The 15,178-nt window shown below is 42.0% G+C and overlaps 1 protein-coding gene across 7 annotated transcripts in view; it reads left to right on the top strand.

Moving 5' to 3' along the window:
- Positions 1-3,799: 3,799 nt before the first annotated feature.
- LOC109897047 (rap1 GTPase-GDP dissociation stimulator 1) overlaps positions 3,800-15,178 on the top strand; it is a 63,871-nt gene continuing 52,492 nt past the window's right edge. For 3 of the 7 annotated variants that reach the window (XM_031832437.1, XM_031832438.1, XM_031832442.1), the window contains exons 1-2: positions 11,692-11,986; positions 12,101-12,185. In XM_031832437.1, coding sequence (XP_031688297.1) covers positions 12,182-12,185 — 4 coding nt within the window. In that variant the 5' untranslated portion in view covers positions 11,692-11,986; positions 12,101-12,181. Of the gene's footprint in view, positions 3,949-11,691; positions 12,186-15,178 lie in introns of those variants that run through there. The other 4 variants (XM_031832436.1, XM_031832440.1, XM_031832441.1 and 1 more) reach the window with 2 other exon arrangements.

Consider the following 15,178-nt stretch of genomic DNA (forward strand, 5'->3'; position numbering starts at 1 on the left):
TGTTGTAATTAAGACTACATATTTTCCCAGCTTTTTTCCCCAGACGGCCCGCCATTAAAGATGGTTAAGGAGGGAAATAATGCCTTTACAGCTTCTATGTGCGAGCCGCGAATGCACATCAATCCAAGAAGACAGTGGAGATCTAGCGCCCACTATCGGCTGCCTGGGCTAAAAAGAAATAAAGTGGAGCAGGGCACCCTGTTCCTTTGTTACGGTCCAAACACTTAAAAGACACACCCTATCCCCTTAAGTAGACAATTCTGATGACGTTTCATGACGTCTGACGAGTATACACTTGCAGGGCAAGGGGCGAGGGATGACTTTGTGTTGAGCATCCAGAAACAGTTTCATATTTATTTTGGCATTGTCTACATGTAAAACAATTATGGAAAGATATTCAGTTTTATAATTGTTAATATTCGTGATGACTTTAGTTTGTTATGGGAGAATGTGCTGCTCGGTTTCCTTAACCATAATAAAGATAAAGCAAAAAATAAAGTGGCGAGGGAGTAAGGAATGATTTTTAAATGGACCACCCTTGGCCGGAAATTCGTCACTCGTTCACCCCGCGATGATTGTGTTTTCAGCCACCGGTAGCTTGTGGGTGCTTTATATGCGCTACAGTCAATTAAGATTGCATGTCTACTTATATTAACTATATAATTATTAATATACGCCTACTGTATGATAGATAAATTAATTAGCAAACTAACAGTCTGCCTAGCTGGAACCTCTGAAGGAAACATTTTTATTTCTACAATTTCAAAAATATAACCAAACAAAAACATGAGAGGTGTTTGTGCCATCATGTGCATTAGAAGCACAATTTTGAACTTATTTCAATTAGTTTTTACTTACACTTGTATGGTGACTTCTCCATTGATGTTTTTAAGTTAAGTTTTCGCGGACTTTTCTTGACGGAGGTACAATCGTCGCAAATTGAATTATGAGGAGTTTCAGGCCCAGGAGTGAATATACACTGCTCAAAAAAATAAAGGAAACACTTAAACAACACAATGTAACTCCAAGTCAATCACACTTCTGTGAAATCAAACGGTCTACTTAGGAAGCAACACTTATTGACAATAAATTTCACATGCTGTTGTGCAAATGGAATAGACAACAGGTGGAAATTATAGGCATTTAGCAAGACACCCCCAATAATGGAGTGGTTCTGCAGGTGGGGACCACAGACCACTTCTCAGTTCCTATGCTTCCTGGCTGATGTTTTGGTCACTTTTGAATGCTGGCGGTGCTTTCACTCTAGTGGTAGCATGAGACGGAGTCTACAACCCACACAACTGGCTCAGGTAGTGCAGCTCATCCAGGATGGCACATCAATGCGAGATGTGGCAAGAAGGTTTGCTGTGTCTGTCAGCGTAGTGTCCAGATCATGGAGGCACTACCAGGAGACAGGCCAGTACATCAGGAGACGTGGAGGAGGCCGTAGGAGGGCAACAACCCAGCAGCAGGACCGCTACCTCCGCCTTTGTGCAAGGAGGAGAAGGAGGAGCACTGCCAGAGCCCTGCAAAATGACCTCCAGCATGCCACAAATGTGAATGTGTCTGCTCAAACGGTCAGAAACAGACTCCATGAGGGTGGTATGAGGGCCCGACGTCCACAGGTGGGGGTTGTGCTTACAGCCCAACACCGTGCAGGACGTTTGGCATTTGCCAGAGAACACCAAGATTGGCAAATTCGCCACTGGCGCCCAAGGCTCTTCACAGATGAAAGCAGGTTCACACTGAGCACATGTGACAGACATGACAGTCTAGAGACGCCGTGGAGAACGTTCTGCTGCCTGCAACATCCTCCAGCATGACCGGTTTGGCGGTGGGTCAGTCATGGTGTGGGGCGGCATTTATTTGGGGGGCCGCACAGCCCTCCATGTGCTCGCCAGAGGTAGCCTGACTTCCATTAGGTACCGAGATGAGATCCTCAGACCCCTTGTGAGACCATATGCTGGTGTGGTTGGCACTGGGTTCCTCCTAATGCAAGACAATGCTAGATCTCATGTGGCTGGAGTGTGTCAGCAGTTCTTGCAAGAGGAAGGCATTGATGCTATGGACTGGCCCACCCGTTCCCCAGACCTGAATCCAATTGAGCACATCTGGGACATCAAATCAAATCAAATGTATTTATATAGCCCTTCGTACATCAGCTGATATCTCAAAGTGCTGTACAGAAACCCAGCCTAAAACCCCAAACAGCAAGCAATGCAGGTGTAGAAGCACGGTGGCTAGGAAAAACTCCCTAGAAAGGCCCAAACCTAGGAAGAAACCTAGAGAGGAACCAGGCTATGTGGGGTGGCCAGTCCTCTTCTGGCTGTGCCGGGTGGAGATTACAACAGAACATGGACAAGATGTTCAAATGTTCATAAATGACCAGCATGGTCGTATAATAATAAGGCAGAACAGTTGAAACTGGAGCAGCAGCACGGTCAGGTGGACTGGGGACAGCAAGGAGTCATCATGTCAGGTAGTCCTGGGGCATGGTCCTAGGGCTCAGGTCAGTTGAAACTGGAGCAGCAGCACGGCCAGGTGGACTGGGGACAGCAAGGAGTCATCATGTCAGGTAGTCCGGGGGCATGGTCCTAGGGCTCAGGTCCTCCGAGAGAGAGAGAATTAGAGAACGCACACTTAGATTCACACAGGACACCGAATAGGACAGGAGAGGTACTCCAGATATAACAAACTGACCCTAGCCCCCCGACACATAAACTACTGCAGCATATATACTGGAGGCTGAGACAGGAGGGGTCAGGAGACACTGTGGCCCCATCCGAGGAAACCCCCGGACAGGGCCAAACAGGAAGGATATAACCCCACCCACTCTGCCAAAGCACAGCCCCCACACCACTACATCATGTCTCGCTCCATCCATCAACGCCACGTTGCACCACAGACTGTCCAGGAGTTGACGGATGCTTTAGTCCAGGTCTGGGAGGAGATCCCTCAGGAGACCATCCGCCACTTCATCAGGAGCATGCCCAGGTGTTGTAGGGAGGTCATACAGGCACGTGGAGGCCACACACACTACTGAGCCTCATTTTGACTTGTTTTAAGGACATTACATCAAAGTTGGATCAGCCTGTAGTGTGGTTTTCCACTTTAATTTTGAGTGTGACTCCAAATCCAGACCTCCATGGGTTGATAAATTTGATTTCCATTGATAATTTTTGTGTGATTTTGTCAGCACATTCAACTATGTAAAGAAAAAAGTATTTAATAAGAATATTTCATTCATTCAGATCTAGGATGTTATTTTAGTGTTCCCTTTATTTGTTTGAGCAGTGTACTCGCAAAGCCGTTTAATAACTAGGGTTGAGGGGCTTACGTTGCAAAATTCCCTTGCTTGGCTAATCATATTGACCGCTCAGGGATTCCCCCAAGGGCTTAAGTCGAGGGTGTGTATTTTAAGTGGACCGCATACCTAGAGTGTCGCAGGTAGGCCTACTGCAAGATTTTGTTCCAACTAGACATCACACCTGAGACCTGACCAACTGAGCTAATTGATCAGTTCCGTGATTTCCTAAAATTCAACACACCTGGTCTTCCAGGTAGGTTAAAGTAAAAACATGAAGTGCCTGCAGCACCTCGGGACCAGGGTTGCCTACCTTTTGAAGTAGAGCAATGATAGAGTAAATCCGACATGGACAATATGCCTGAAATGAAGTGTGTATTGGTTACTTCCATAATGATTTCTTAATTCAGAATCACTAAACAACAATAGTTTCATGTTAATGATATCCCTCTCTCCAAAGACCAGGCAGAAGATGATTAGTCCCAAAATATTGACTCCGCAACCCATTCACCCAGGACTGGGACTTCAGTAATCACTTTTGCATCCTGAAAAGAGAAGGGAGTGAAGCTTAGCGATGACAAAAGCCTTCTTGTTACAGACATGGTGAATTGCAGCAAGTCCTCATCCGTACGACGGCTTTCAAGGTAAGTAAAGGATGAGGCAATATTCTTACCTGCCTATCAGGGTTTCACAGACTCTGTCCTGGGTACCCCCCTTGGTGCACTTTTTGGTGTTTGCCCAAGCACTACACAGCTGATTTAAAACAACCAAAGCTTGATGATGAATTGGTTATTTGAGTCATCTGTGTAGGGCAAAGAAACTAAACGTGTCCCCAGGACAGAGTTGGGGAAACCCTGCAAGTGAAGATGACAAACATTGGTCTGCATGTTGATAAGCACACCAATAGATGGCAGTAACACAGGAGTTCATTTACATCAGTGGTGCGTTCATTCCGCTTCAATGTGTGCTACCTTGCGTTATGGTTTTTACTGAATGACACGTTTGCTCTTGTTTGGTGGATGTGGCGAGGTGTGGCCTGATCAATATGGGTGTGACCATTTAAAATAACTCGTCCAACACACCATATGACCGGGATAGTCTGGGGCAGAACATCATTATAATAATTTGTACAAGCCCAATAATAGATTGTATTTGAAAATAACAGTTTCATACCTTGATTATATTGAGACAAGATCCCATATGTCTCTTTTATTTGTGGGAAACCGAATAACTAAATGAAACACATTTTTAGTTAAAATTCCTTGTGATTTTAGGCTTTTTAACCCAAAAAAGTAATACTACAAATAATTAGAACCACCCAAGGGCCACCTATTGCCGATCACTGACATATGTTTATCGCTGGTCATTCAGTACCGTTTCCGTTGAATTCAATGTTGCACACCGTTCTGTGGCACTGAATGCAACCCGGCTCTCGTGCAAGTGGGAACTAGAACATCTGTGTAGATGTGAATTACAGGTTATAGGTAGTATTTCTGGAAGCTTACTTTTTTTAAATCCGCAAAATAGAAATGTAAATATTGAGTAGATTTACTATATGAATACAGTTGTCAGGGACAGGCCAGGTTGGCTATTTTCAAGCTATTCAGAAAATATAGTTGACCAATTACTTCACACTGGAAGAAGTTAAGTTGCACTAAAGATACCCCTAAGAAAAATATAGTTTACTTAACTAAAACTACTTTGATAAAGTCACACACTACTTCCAAACTAATTTGTCATAAGTCTGAAATGTCATAGAATGCAAATAGTGTCACGCCCTGGTCTTAGTATTTTGTGTTTTCTTTCTTTATTTGGTCAGGCCAGGGTGTGACATGGGTTTATTTTGTGGTGTGTTTTTGTATTGGGGTTTTAGTAGGTATTGGGATTGGGATTGTGGTTTAGTAGGGTTGTCTAGAAAAGCCTATGGTTGCCTGAGGCGGCTCTCAATCAGAGGCTGGTGATTATCGTTGTCTCTGATTGGGAACCATATTTAGGCAGCCATATTCTTTGAGTGTTTCGTGGGTGATTGTTCCTGTCTCTGTTAGTTTGTCACCAGATAGGCTGTATAGGTTTTCACGGTCCGTTTTTGTATTGTTCGTGTTCATCTTCATTAAAGATGTATCAAATTAACCACGCTGCATTTTGGTCCGACTCTCTTTCACCTGAAGAAAACCGTAACAAATAGCATGAACAGATTAGTCTGTAGTCAAAATATCCTATTTAACACAGCAATGTTTCAAGTGAAAATTAGACAGGTCTGATGCTGAAAAAGAAAATACATTGTCTACTACACCCATGTTTTATTTTGACAAAAAAGTAGTGTTCCAATATTTAACTACACCGCTACAAGGCAACAAAAATAATTAACTACTGAAAATGCTATCAATATTTTAATTTAGTTCAACTACGCCCAAGCTACTGCAAAATGTAGTTTAGTTACTAATTTAACTAGTCCTACATTTAGTTCACTACTCCCCAACATTGGCTATTATAGCCAGGACTGTATGCTCAAATGACCTCTGGGAGTAAGGATTAATATTATTTATTTATATAAGAGGAAATGTCGACAGTACCAATCTACAGCTATAAAAAATACAAGGATAAAAAAAATCTCTGCCCTTCTCAGGATAATTGATTTTCACATGACTCCCTGTCATCAGTGGCGATTTTAGCATGTACAGTTAAAGTTGGAAGTTTACATACACTTAGGTTGGAGTCATTCAAATGCGTTTTTCAACCACTCCACACATTTCTTGTTGACAAACTATATTTTTTGCAAGTCGGTTAGGACATCTACTTTGTGCATGACACAAGTAATTTTTCCAACAATTGTTTACAGACAGATTATTTCACTTATTATTCACTGTATCACAATTCCAGGGGGTCAGAAGTTTACGTACATTAAGTTGACTGTGCCTTTTGGAAAATGTGCCAATTTGGAAAATTCCAGAAAATTATGTCATGGCTTTAGATGCTTCTGATTGGCTAATTGACATCATTTGAGTCAATTTGAGGTGTACCTGTGGATGTATTTCAAGGCCTACCTTCAAACTCCGTGCCTCTTTGCTTGACGTCATGGGAAAATCAAGACCTCTGTGGGGGGAAAAAATTGTAGACCTCCACAAGTCTGGTTCATCCTTGGGAGCAATTTCCAAATGCCTGAAGGTACCACGTTCATCTGCTCAAACAATAATACGCAAGTATAAACACCATGGGACCACGCAGCCGTAATACTGCTCAGGAAGGAGATGCATTCTGTCTCCTAGAGATGAACGTGCTTTGGTGCGAAAAGTGCAAATCAATCCCAGAACAACAGCAAAAGACCTTGTAAAGATACTGGAGGAAAGGGTACAAAAGTATCTATATCCACAGTAAAACGAGTCCTATATCGACGTAATCTGAAAGGCCGCTCAGCAAGGAAGAAGCCACTGCTCCAAAACCGGCATTAAAAAGCCAGACTATGGTTTGCAACTGCACATGGGGACAAAGATCGTACTTTTTGGAGAAATGTTATTTGGTCTGATGAAACAAAAATAGAACTGTTTGGCCATAATGACCATTGTTATACTTGGAGGACAAAGGGAGGCTTGCAAGCCGAAGAATACCATCCCAACCATGAAGCACGTGGGTGGCAGCATCATGTTGTGGGGGTGCTTTGCTGCAGCAGGGACTTGTGCACTTCGCAAACTAGATGTTATCATGAGGCAGGAAAATGATGTGGATATATTGAAGCAGCATCTCAAGACATTAGTCAGGAAGTTAAAGCCTTGTCGCAACTGGGTCTTCCAAATGGACAATGACCACAATCATACTTCCAAAGTTGTGGCAAATTGGCTTAAGGACGACAACAGTCATGGTATTGGAGTGGCCATCACAAAGCCCTGACCTCAATCCTATAGAAAATGTGTGGGCAGAACTGAAAGAGCGTGTGCGAGCAAGGAGGCCCTACAAACCTGACTCAGTTACACCAGCTCTGTCAGGAGGAATGGGCCAAAATTCACCCAACTTATTGTGGGAAGCTTGTGGAAGGCTACCCCAAACGTTTGACCTAAGTTAAACAATATAAAGGCAATGCTTCCAAATACTAATTGAGTGTATGTAAACCTCTGACCCACTGGGAATGTGATATAAGAAATAATAGCTGAAATAAATAATCCTCTCTACTATTATTCTGACATTTCACATTCTTAAAATAAAGTGGTGATCCTAACTGACCTAAGACAGGGAATTTTTACTAGGATTAAATTTCAGGAATTGTGAAAGCCAAATTCATTTAAATTCATGTTAAGGTGTATGTAAACTTCTGACTTTAACTGTACATCTTGGTGGGGCAAACAAAAATGTGGGGATGCATGCCACTACACTACACGGCACTAAACAATACATTAATTCCACTATAACAGTGCCAAACGGTGCCCACAAACTGTTAGGGCTGACATAAAGCTGTCCCAACAGTAGTCCCAACACCTTACATACCATTGCTACACCTGGCTATCAGCGGAGCTTTGTCTGGCAGCGAAACAATTCATTCAGCCTCATTTACTGCTTTAAAAAAACAACATAGCTGATATGGCTGACTCGCTTAAACAAATGTAGTTTCTACTGACAATTGAGATTTACAAACTATGGCATAAGAGGACAACAAACAGATAGGAGGCCATCCGTAATTTAAATTAAGACATTAATGAGCGAGCTAGGACGGACATAGCCATAAATATTTTTTCAGCACTTTTGAAATATACAGAGACAGAATTCAGAACATGAGCCGCTGTTAGTGTTCTCCCTGTACACCAAATCAGAACCGTAGGATAAATAAAGGGGACATATAAGCAGACAATGAAAGCTCTTACAATATTCAATGATTACATTTCTCTAAAACAGGTTATAGGCTACATGTGCACCACCAAGTCAGAACAGTAGGTGAAATTTAAGAGGGGAAAATAGACCAAATTATTAGGGTAAGGCACATGGGCTACTAACAGTTTACTACACAACATACACTTAATATTATTTCCTTAGCTTCAGTATGCATATTACATGATTTATGCAGCAGCATACAATACATTTTTGGGCTCCTCTTGTTGTGCTGTGCTCACTTGAACAGGAAGGTGATGCAGCTGTCCTTCACAGGCACATTTTGACATCAGTCTGGCATTCTCTGATTTTTATAGTGCTTTCAAGACAACTGGGAACTTGGGGGAAAAAAGTTTGAATCATGACAGCTGTGATCTATTTATGTCGTATATATTTTTAATCTCAATTTCCATCTACAGACTGAACATACATTTTTAACCTTTAGAACCGGAACCCCCATCAGAAGCTAGCCAGCTACTACCTAGTAGTCAGTTAACGGTGATGACCGCTAGCAGTGGTTAACTCGGCCATCAGCCAGCCTCAGCCCGGTCGGTTCCTGCCAGTCTGCACAACGCTATATCAACCCAGAGCATATCGATCGGACTGCTTTTTCTCTACCACAGCTCCGGATTCCTACAGCAAGCTCTGAAACTTTTACACCGGATCATCGCAGCAAGCTCGCTGCTATCCAAGTGGCTACTCCTGGCCAACGACTCTGTCCCGAAGCAAGCACCATTTAGCCTGGAGCTTAGCCTCGAGCTAGGCCCATCTCCCGGCTAGCCGAAGAGGTCCATCAGCCAATTCCTGGGCTACAATGCCTATTTTGCCAATTTGGCCTGGACCCTTTTACTGCCAACACGGAGCCCCGCCGATCCATCATGACAGGTCTGCCGACGTAACCGTCCGAGGGGGGTTTCAACAGGCTCTTCGGTTGCGATGTCCCCCGGAGGCCCATCTGCTAGCCTGCTAGCCCCTGCCCGCTAGCTGTCTGAATCGCTGTGTCTCCAGCTCGGCTAGCTACTCACTGGACCCTATGATCACTCAGCTACACATGCCTCTCCCTAATGTCAATATGCCTTGTCTATTGCTGTTTTGGTTAGTGGTTATTCACATCCTACCATACCCTTGTCTGTACATTATACCTTGAATCTATTCTTCCACACACAGAAATCTGCTCCTTTTACTCTCTGTTCCGAACCCACTAGACGACCAGCTCTTAGACTTTAGCCGTACCCTTATCCTTCTCTATGATGTAGAGGTTAACACAGGCCCTGCAACCCCTAGCGCCACTCCCATTCCCCAGGCGCTCTCATTTGTTGACTTCTTTAACCATAAAAGCCTTGGTTTCATGCATGTTAACTAGAGGTCGACCGATTATGATTTTTCAACGCCGATACCGATTATTGGAGGAACAAAAAAAGCCTTTTTTTTTTTTTGTTTTTTTGTAATAAAGACAATTACAACAATACTCAATTAACGCTTTTTTAAATGTTATTTTAACTTAATATAATACATCAATAAAATCAACTTAGCCTCAAATAAATAATAAAACATGTTCAATTTGGTTTAAATAATGCAAAAACAAAGTGTTGGAGAAGAAAGTGAAAGTGCAATATGTACCATGTAAGAAAGCTAACATTTCAGTTCTTTGCTCAGAACATGAGAACATATGAAAGCTGGTGGTTCCTTTTAACATGAGTCTTCAATATCCCCAGGTGAGAAGTTTTAGGTTGTAGTTATTATAGGACTAATTCTCTCTATACGACTTGTATTTCATATACCTTTGACTATTGGATGTTCTTATAGACACTTTAGTATTGCCAGTAACAGTATAGCTTCTATCTCTCTCCTCGCCGCTACCTGGGCTCGAACCAGGAACACATCGACAACAGCCACCCTCGAAGCAGCGTTACCCATGCAGAGCAAGGGGAACAACTACTCCAAGTCTCAGAGCGAGTGACATTTGAAACGCTATTAGCGCGCACCCCGCTAACTAGCTAGCCATTTCACATCGGTTACACCACCCTAATCTCGTGAGTTGATAGGCTTGAAGTCATAAACAGCGCAATGCTTGAAGCATTGCGTAGAGCTGCTGGCAAACCGCACAAAAGTGCTGTTTGAATGAATGCTTACGACACTGCTGCTGCCTACCATCGCTCAGTCAGAATGCTCTATAAAATCATAGACTTAATTATAATATAATACACAGAAATACGAGCCTTGGGTCATTAATATAGTCGAATGCGGAAACTATAATTTCGAAAACAAAACGTTTATTCTTTCAGTGAAATACGGAACCGTTACGTATTTTATCTAACGGATGGCATCCCTAAGTCTAAATATTGCTGTTACATTGCACAACCTTCACTGTTATGTCATAATTACGTAAAATTCTGGCAAATTAGTTCGCAATGAGCCAGGCGGCCCAAACTGTTGTATATACCCTGACTCTGGTAGCAATGAACTTTTCCTTTGGCTGCCTTTCCTTCCAGTTCTCTGATGCCAATGACTGGAACTAATTGCAAAAATCCCTGAAACTAGAGTCTTAAATCTCCCTCTAACTTTAAGCATCAGCTTCCAGAGCAGCTTACCGATCACTTTACCTGTACACAGCCAATCTGTAAATGGCACACCAAACTACCTCATCTCCATATTATTACTTATCCTCTTGCTCTTTTGCACCCCAGTATTTCTACTTGCACATCTCACTCCAGTGTTAATGCTAAATTGTAATTATTTCGCCTATATGGCCTATTTATTGCGTTTACCTCCCAACTCTTGTACACACTGGACATAGATTTTTCTATTGTGTTATCGACTGTACGTTTGTAACTCTTGTTTTTGTTGCACTTCTTGGCTTTATCTTGGCCAGGTCGGAGTTGTAAATGAGAACTTGTTCTCAACTGGCCTACCTGGTTAAATAAATGCGAAATAATTATGGAAAAAAAATTGGGGCCTGAGTTCCCGACCACTCAAAGTGTATTTTCCCAGTTGGAGCTCATTTTTTGAGTTCCCAGTTGTCTTGAACTCACACAGTTCTGAGTAAAAACATTGTTGAGTGTGGCAGAAAGCATGCTGGCATGGCCAATGTTGATTTTTTAAAATCATTTTAAGCTTGGAAAAGAGACCCTTAAACCGATAATTGGGACCACACACCCACTCCACTGAATAGCAGGCTAGTGATCGCTTTGCAATCCTTGCAGTTAGCCACTGATTCCTTCCAAACCACACATTTTTCAATTTGCGATTTCCAATTTGTTGTGTAATGTTTATTTCCAATGGCCTGTGATACTAGTTCAATGAAAATAGTGCCTTAGTCTTCCAGTAAAGTAGCTAGCAGACCAAACCATGTGGCTACAATTTTGTTAGTCTATAACAATTATATTTGTATGACTTAATTGCTATGAATAGTGGATGTCACTTGAAATTTTGACATTTTTAATAACGCCTTAGGGCGTGGCACGAACAAACGACAGACTTCGGCCAATGATCGTGGAAAACGAGTTTATGTGCAGGCCAAGAGCCAATCAACCGCCAGCAATAGGCTGCGATTCACTTGCGTGGAATCTGTAGCTGCTGCATGTGCAAGCGAGCGAGTAGTAGGAAGTACGTGTCGAGTAGAGTTGAAGCAAACTCTGGTTGAAGTAGCGAACATTGGCGTCGATGTGGATCAATATTACTCGCGGATAAATTACTCAACCATACCATAGTTGTGAGGTGGGGTTGTACTATAGGCTACACGTCAAGCTTTCCCGGCGGCATCTGGGAGGGAGAGAGTGCTGTGGCTTACTGGTTTTGCCGGGGACGAAACGGCGTGGGTTAGCTAAGGTGGGCCTTGCCTGGGTATATTATTTACCAGCTAGCTAGATAGCGACTTCAAATAAAATAAAGTGTTGTTAACCAACACTAGCTAACAACTTGCACGTTTTCCGCTGCGAATAGCAATTTGACAGCCTCCTGGGCGCATCCTGATCCGAAACTGCTTGGAGTATCACTCACACTAGCTAACGTTACAGTAGCTAAATGGGTGAGTAATCAACATCTGATTCATAACGTCATTCAGTTGTCATTTAACGTCAATATGAAATACAGACCTCGACATAGTAGCCCACAAATGCCATGCCATGCCAGGGTAGGGTATCATAATTAGCCAAGCTAACGTTAACTAGCAGAAGCATTTCCTTTGGGAGCATCAAGCTAGAAGACCGCACTTGGTGGCTCTAGCGTTAGATTCAAAGGAGTAACGTGAGGTGGGGTGAACATAGAGAAAGGGCAGCTAGCGGTTCACATGCCCATCGTAGCGTATACTTGTCAGACCGAGAATCGCATTATGTAACACTGGGCATTGCTAGACAGAACCTGCATTTTTGACAGCCATAAGCTGCTCGAATTTTTGGAGACGAGCTGCGTTTGTTTCAGTTTGAGACTCCTTATATAACGTGTGGATTTTTTTTCATTGATTCCTCAACTATTTATTATTTAGTTAACCACATGCACTGCATACATGTTATGACAGACATACTACTGGTTTACTAACATCAGTGTACTAAACTGTCTAAAGCGCAGATGTGTATCATCCATCTCACACTGTTACGCAATAGGCCTATGCACACACCGTTTTATATTGCTGTCCTTCTGGGGACCAAATAATTGATTCCATCCTATTTTTCGAACTCAACCTAACTCCTATGCCTAAAATATATTTTGTCCTTTTATGGACCTACAAAATGTCCCCACTTGTCTGAATTGTCCATGTTTTACTATCCTTGTGAGGAACTTTGGTACCCACAGGATAGTTAAACAAAAACACAGAGACAGACTGACAAATCAAAATGTTCATGGCCACTCTTAGTAATTGTGTGCTTGACATTTGGTAAGAAATGCGCTGACTGAGGATGCTCTCTCTTGCTGTAATGTACTTACTCCCATTTTAACCCGAATAAATTATTTCTAGTGACTTGCATTGGACTGTTGCGGAGGCTGTACTGTACTCTTGTCACATCAGGGTTTTTGACTATTCCAGAATTCTAGGGTATATGTTGAGCCTTCATTGCTGTACAAGGTGCAATCATACGGTACTAGCCTACGTGATTCAGCAGAAAGGAGGTCCGATGAACCCATATCCATCCACAAACACAGTATCTCTATAGGACGGGTGCTCCAGCTAAGCAGAAACGCTTAGGTCATTGCATTTATCATGGGCATTCCACCAAATTAGTACCTTTTTTTTTAAGCGTCCCTTTTGATATTGTAAGTAGAAATTGTGCACCAATATTGAATTTTAAAAGCTGTTATATTGAATGAAGTGGCCTTCAACATAGACCACATGGAACATCATGTCCTTCTGTGCGCCCTCTGACTTCTAGGAAGATTTTACCATTGTAAAACTCTTGTTGATTTGACCGTCATTTCTGAAGATTGTTATTGATTTAGTGATTAATTTAATCGCACAACGTCTGTCCTTCATTTTAAGTTCAACCTTGTTATGTGAACTGAACTCTCGTTTTAGTATGGTGAAACTATTCACTATTTTTTATTTTTTGTAAAGAGTCATTGAGCATGTAATAGTCAAATCATAGTATAAAACTCAGATGATCTGGTATTATACTTTGGCAATTTTCTGGTGGAAAACTGAGCAGGTAGATTATAATGTCAACCCTGTAAACCCGTAGATAGACGGGCAATTTAAAAACTCAAAATACTGTCAGTTCTGTACTTTCCCACAGTTAGATAAACTTGTAGATACCATTTCTATGTCTCTGCTTGCAGTTTGAAGAGAGGTAGTTTGGCAACTGGTTGTCTACAGGTAAAGTGTAGCATGCGTTAACTTCCTTCATACTGCGTGCAGCAATATAAACATCCATGGTATCCACGTTTTTTTTAAACGTAATTTTTTGTTTGTTTTATCCGACTCTGGATAGTTTGCATTCAATTGCCCCTTCCTGTTGCACACAGTAAGCTTCCATTCCCCCTGTCACGAGGGTTTAAGGCTAATTTACTGGCCCATTGCAGCCGTTTTGTCTCGATATCAAATTATTTCTGGGTAATAATTAGGTGCTTATTGTTTTCAATTAAAATGGTTAAAAAAACGAATCTTCTTGGCAAAGAGCAATTTCTCAAGCAAGAATTTAGCTAGGACTGTCGGAGTGGTCTGAGTGGGGAGGGGAAAACTGAAAATTAGCTGTTATTGACAGATTTTTAGAACTAACTAATTAATCAGCTGGTGATGTCACCAGGCATGCTAAACCTCCATCCCACCAAAACAGGTTTACATTTCAGGAAGTCTTTTAAAGCAGCTCTTACACTAAAAGGGGCATTATCATAACAATTTCACAGTATTATTCCAACCACAGTGTGGAAATGTGTATATAAAACACTGGAAAATGTATGTTTTTGACTGCACTTTTAAGATAATCTCCAACCCTGTTAGTCAACCTTGTTTCTTTATTTGGCACGCGATAGGTACAGTTGAAGTCGGAAGTTTACATACACCTTGGCCAAATACATTTGAACTCAGCTTTTTCACAATTCCTAACATTTAATCCTAGTAAAAATTCCCTGTTTTAGGATCACCACTTTATTTTAAGAATGTGAAATGTCAGAATAATATTTAATGATTTATTTCAGCTTTTATTTTTCATCACATCCCCAGTGGGTCAGAAGTTTACATACACTATCTGGTAGCATTGCCTTTTAAATTGTTTAACTTAGGTCAAACGTTACAGGTAGCCTTCCACAAGCTTCCCACAATAAGTTGTGTGAATTTTGTCCCATTCCTCCTGACAGCTGGTGTAACTTGAGTCCGGTTTATAGGCCTCCTTGCTCGCACATGCTTTTCCAGTTCTGCCCACAAATGTTCTATAGGATTGAGGTCAGGGCTTTGTGATGGCCACTCCAATACCTTGACATTGTTGTCCTTAAGCCGTTTTGCCACAACTTTGGAAGTATGCTTGCGTCATTGTCCATTTGGAAGACCCATTTGCTACCAAGCCTTAACTTCCTGACTGATGTCTTGAGATG

The sequence above is a fragment of the Oncorhynchus kisutch genome, linkage group LG9 (genome assembly GCF_002021735.2).
Source record: "Oncorhynchus kisutch isolate 150728-3 linkage group LG9, Okis_V2, whole genome shotgun sequence".
NCBI classification, from domain to species: Eukaryota; Metazoa; Chordata; class Actinopteri; order Salmoniformes; family Salmonidae; genus Oncorhynchus; species Oncorhynchus kisutch.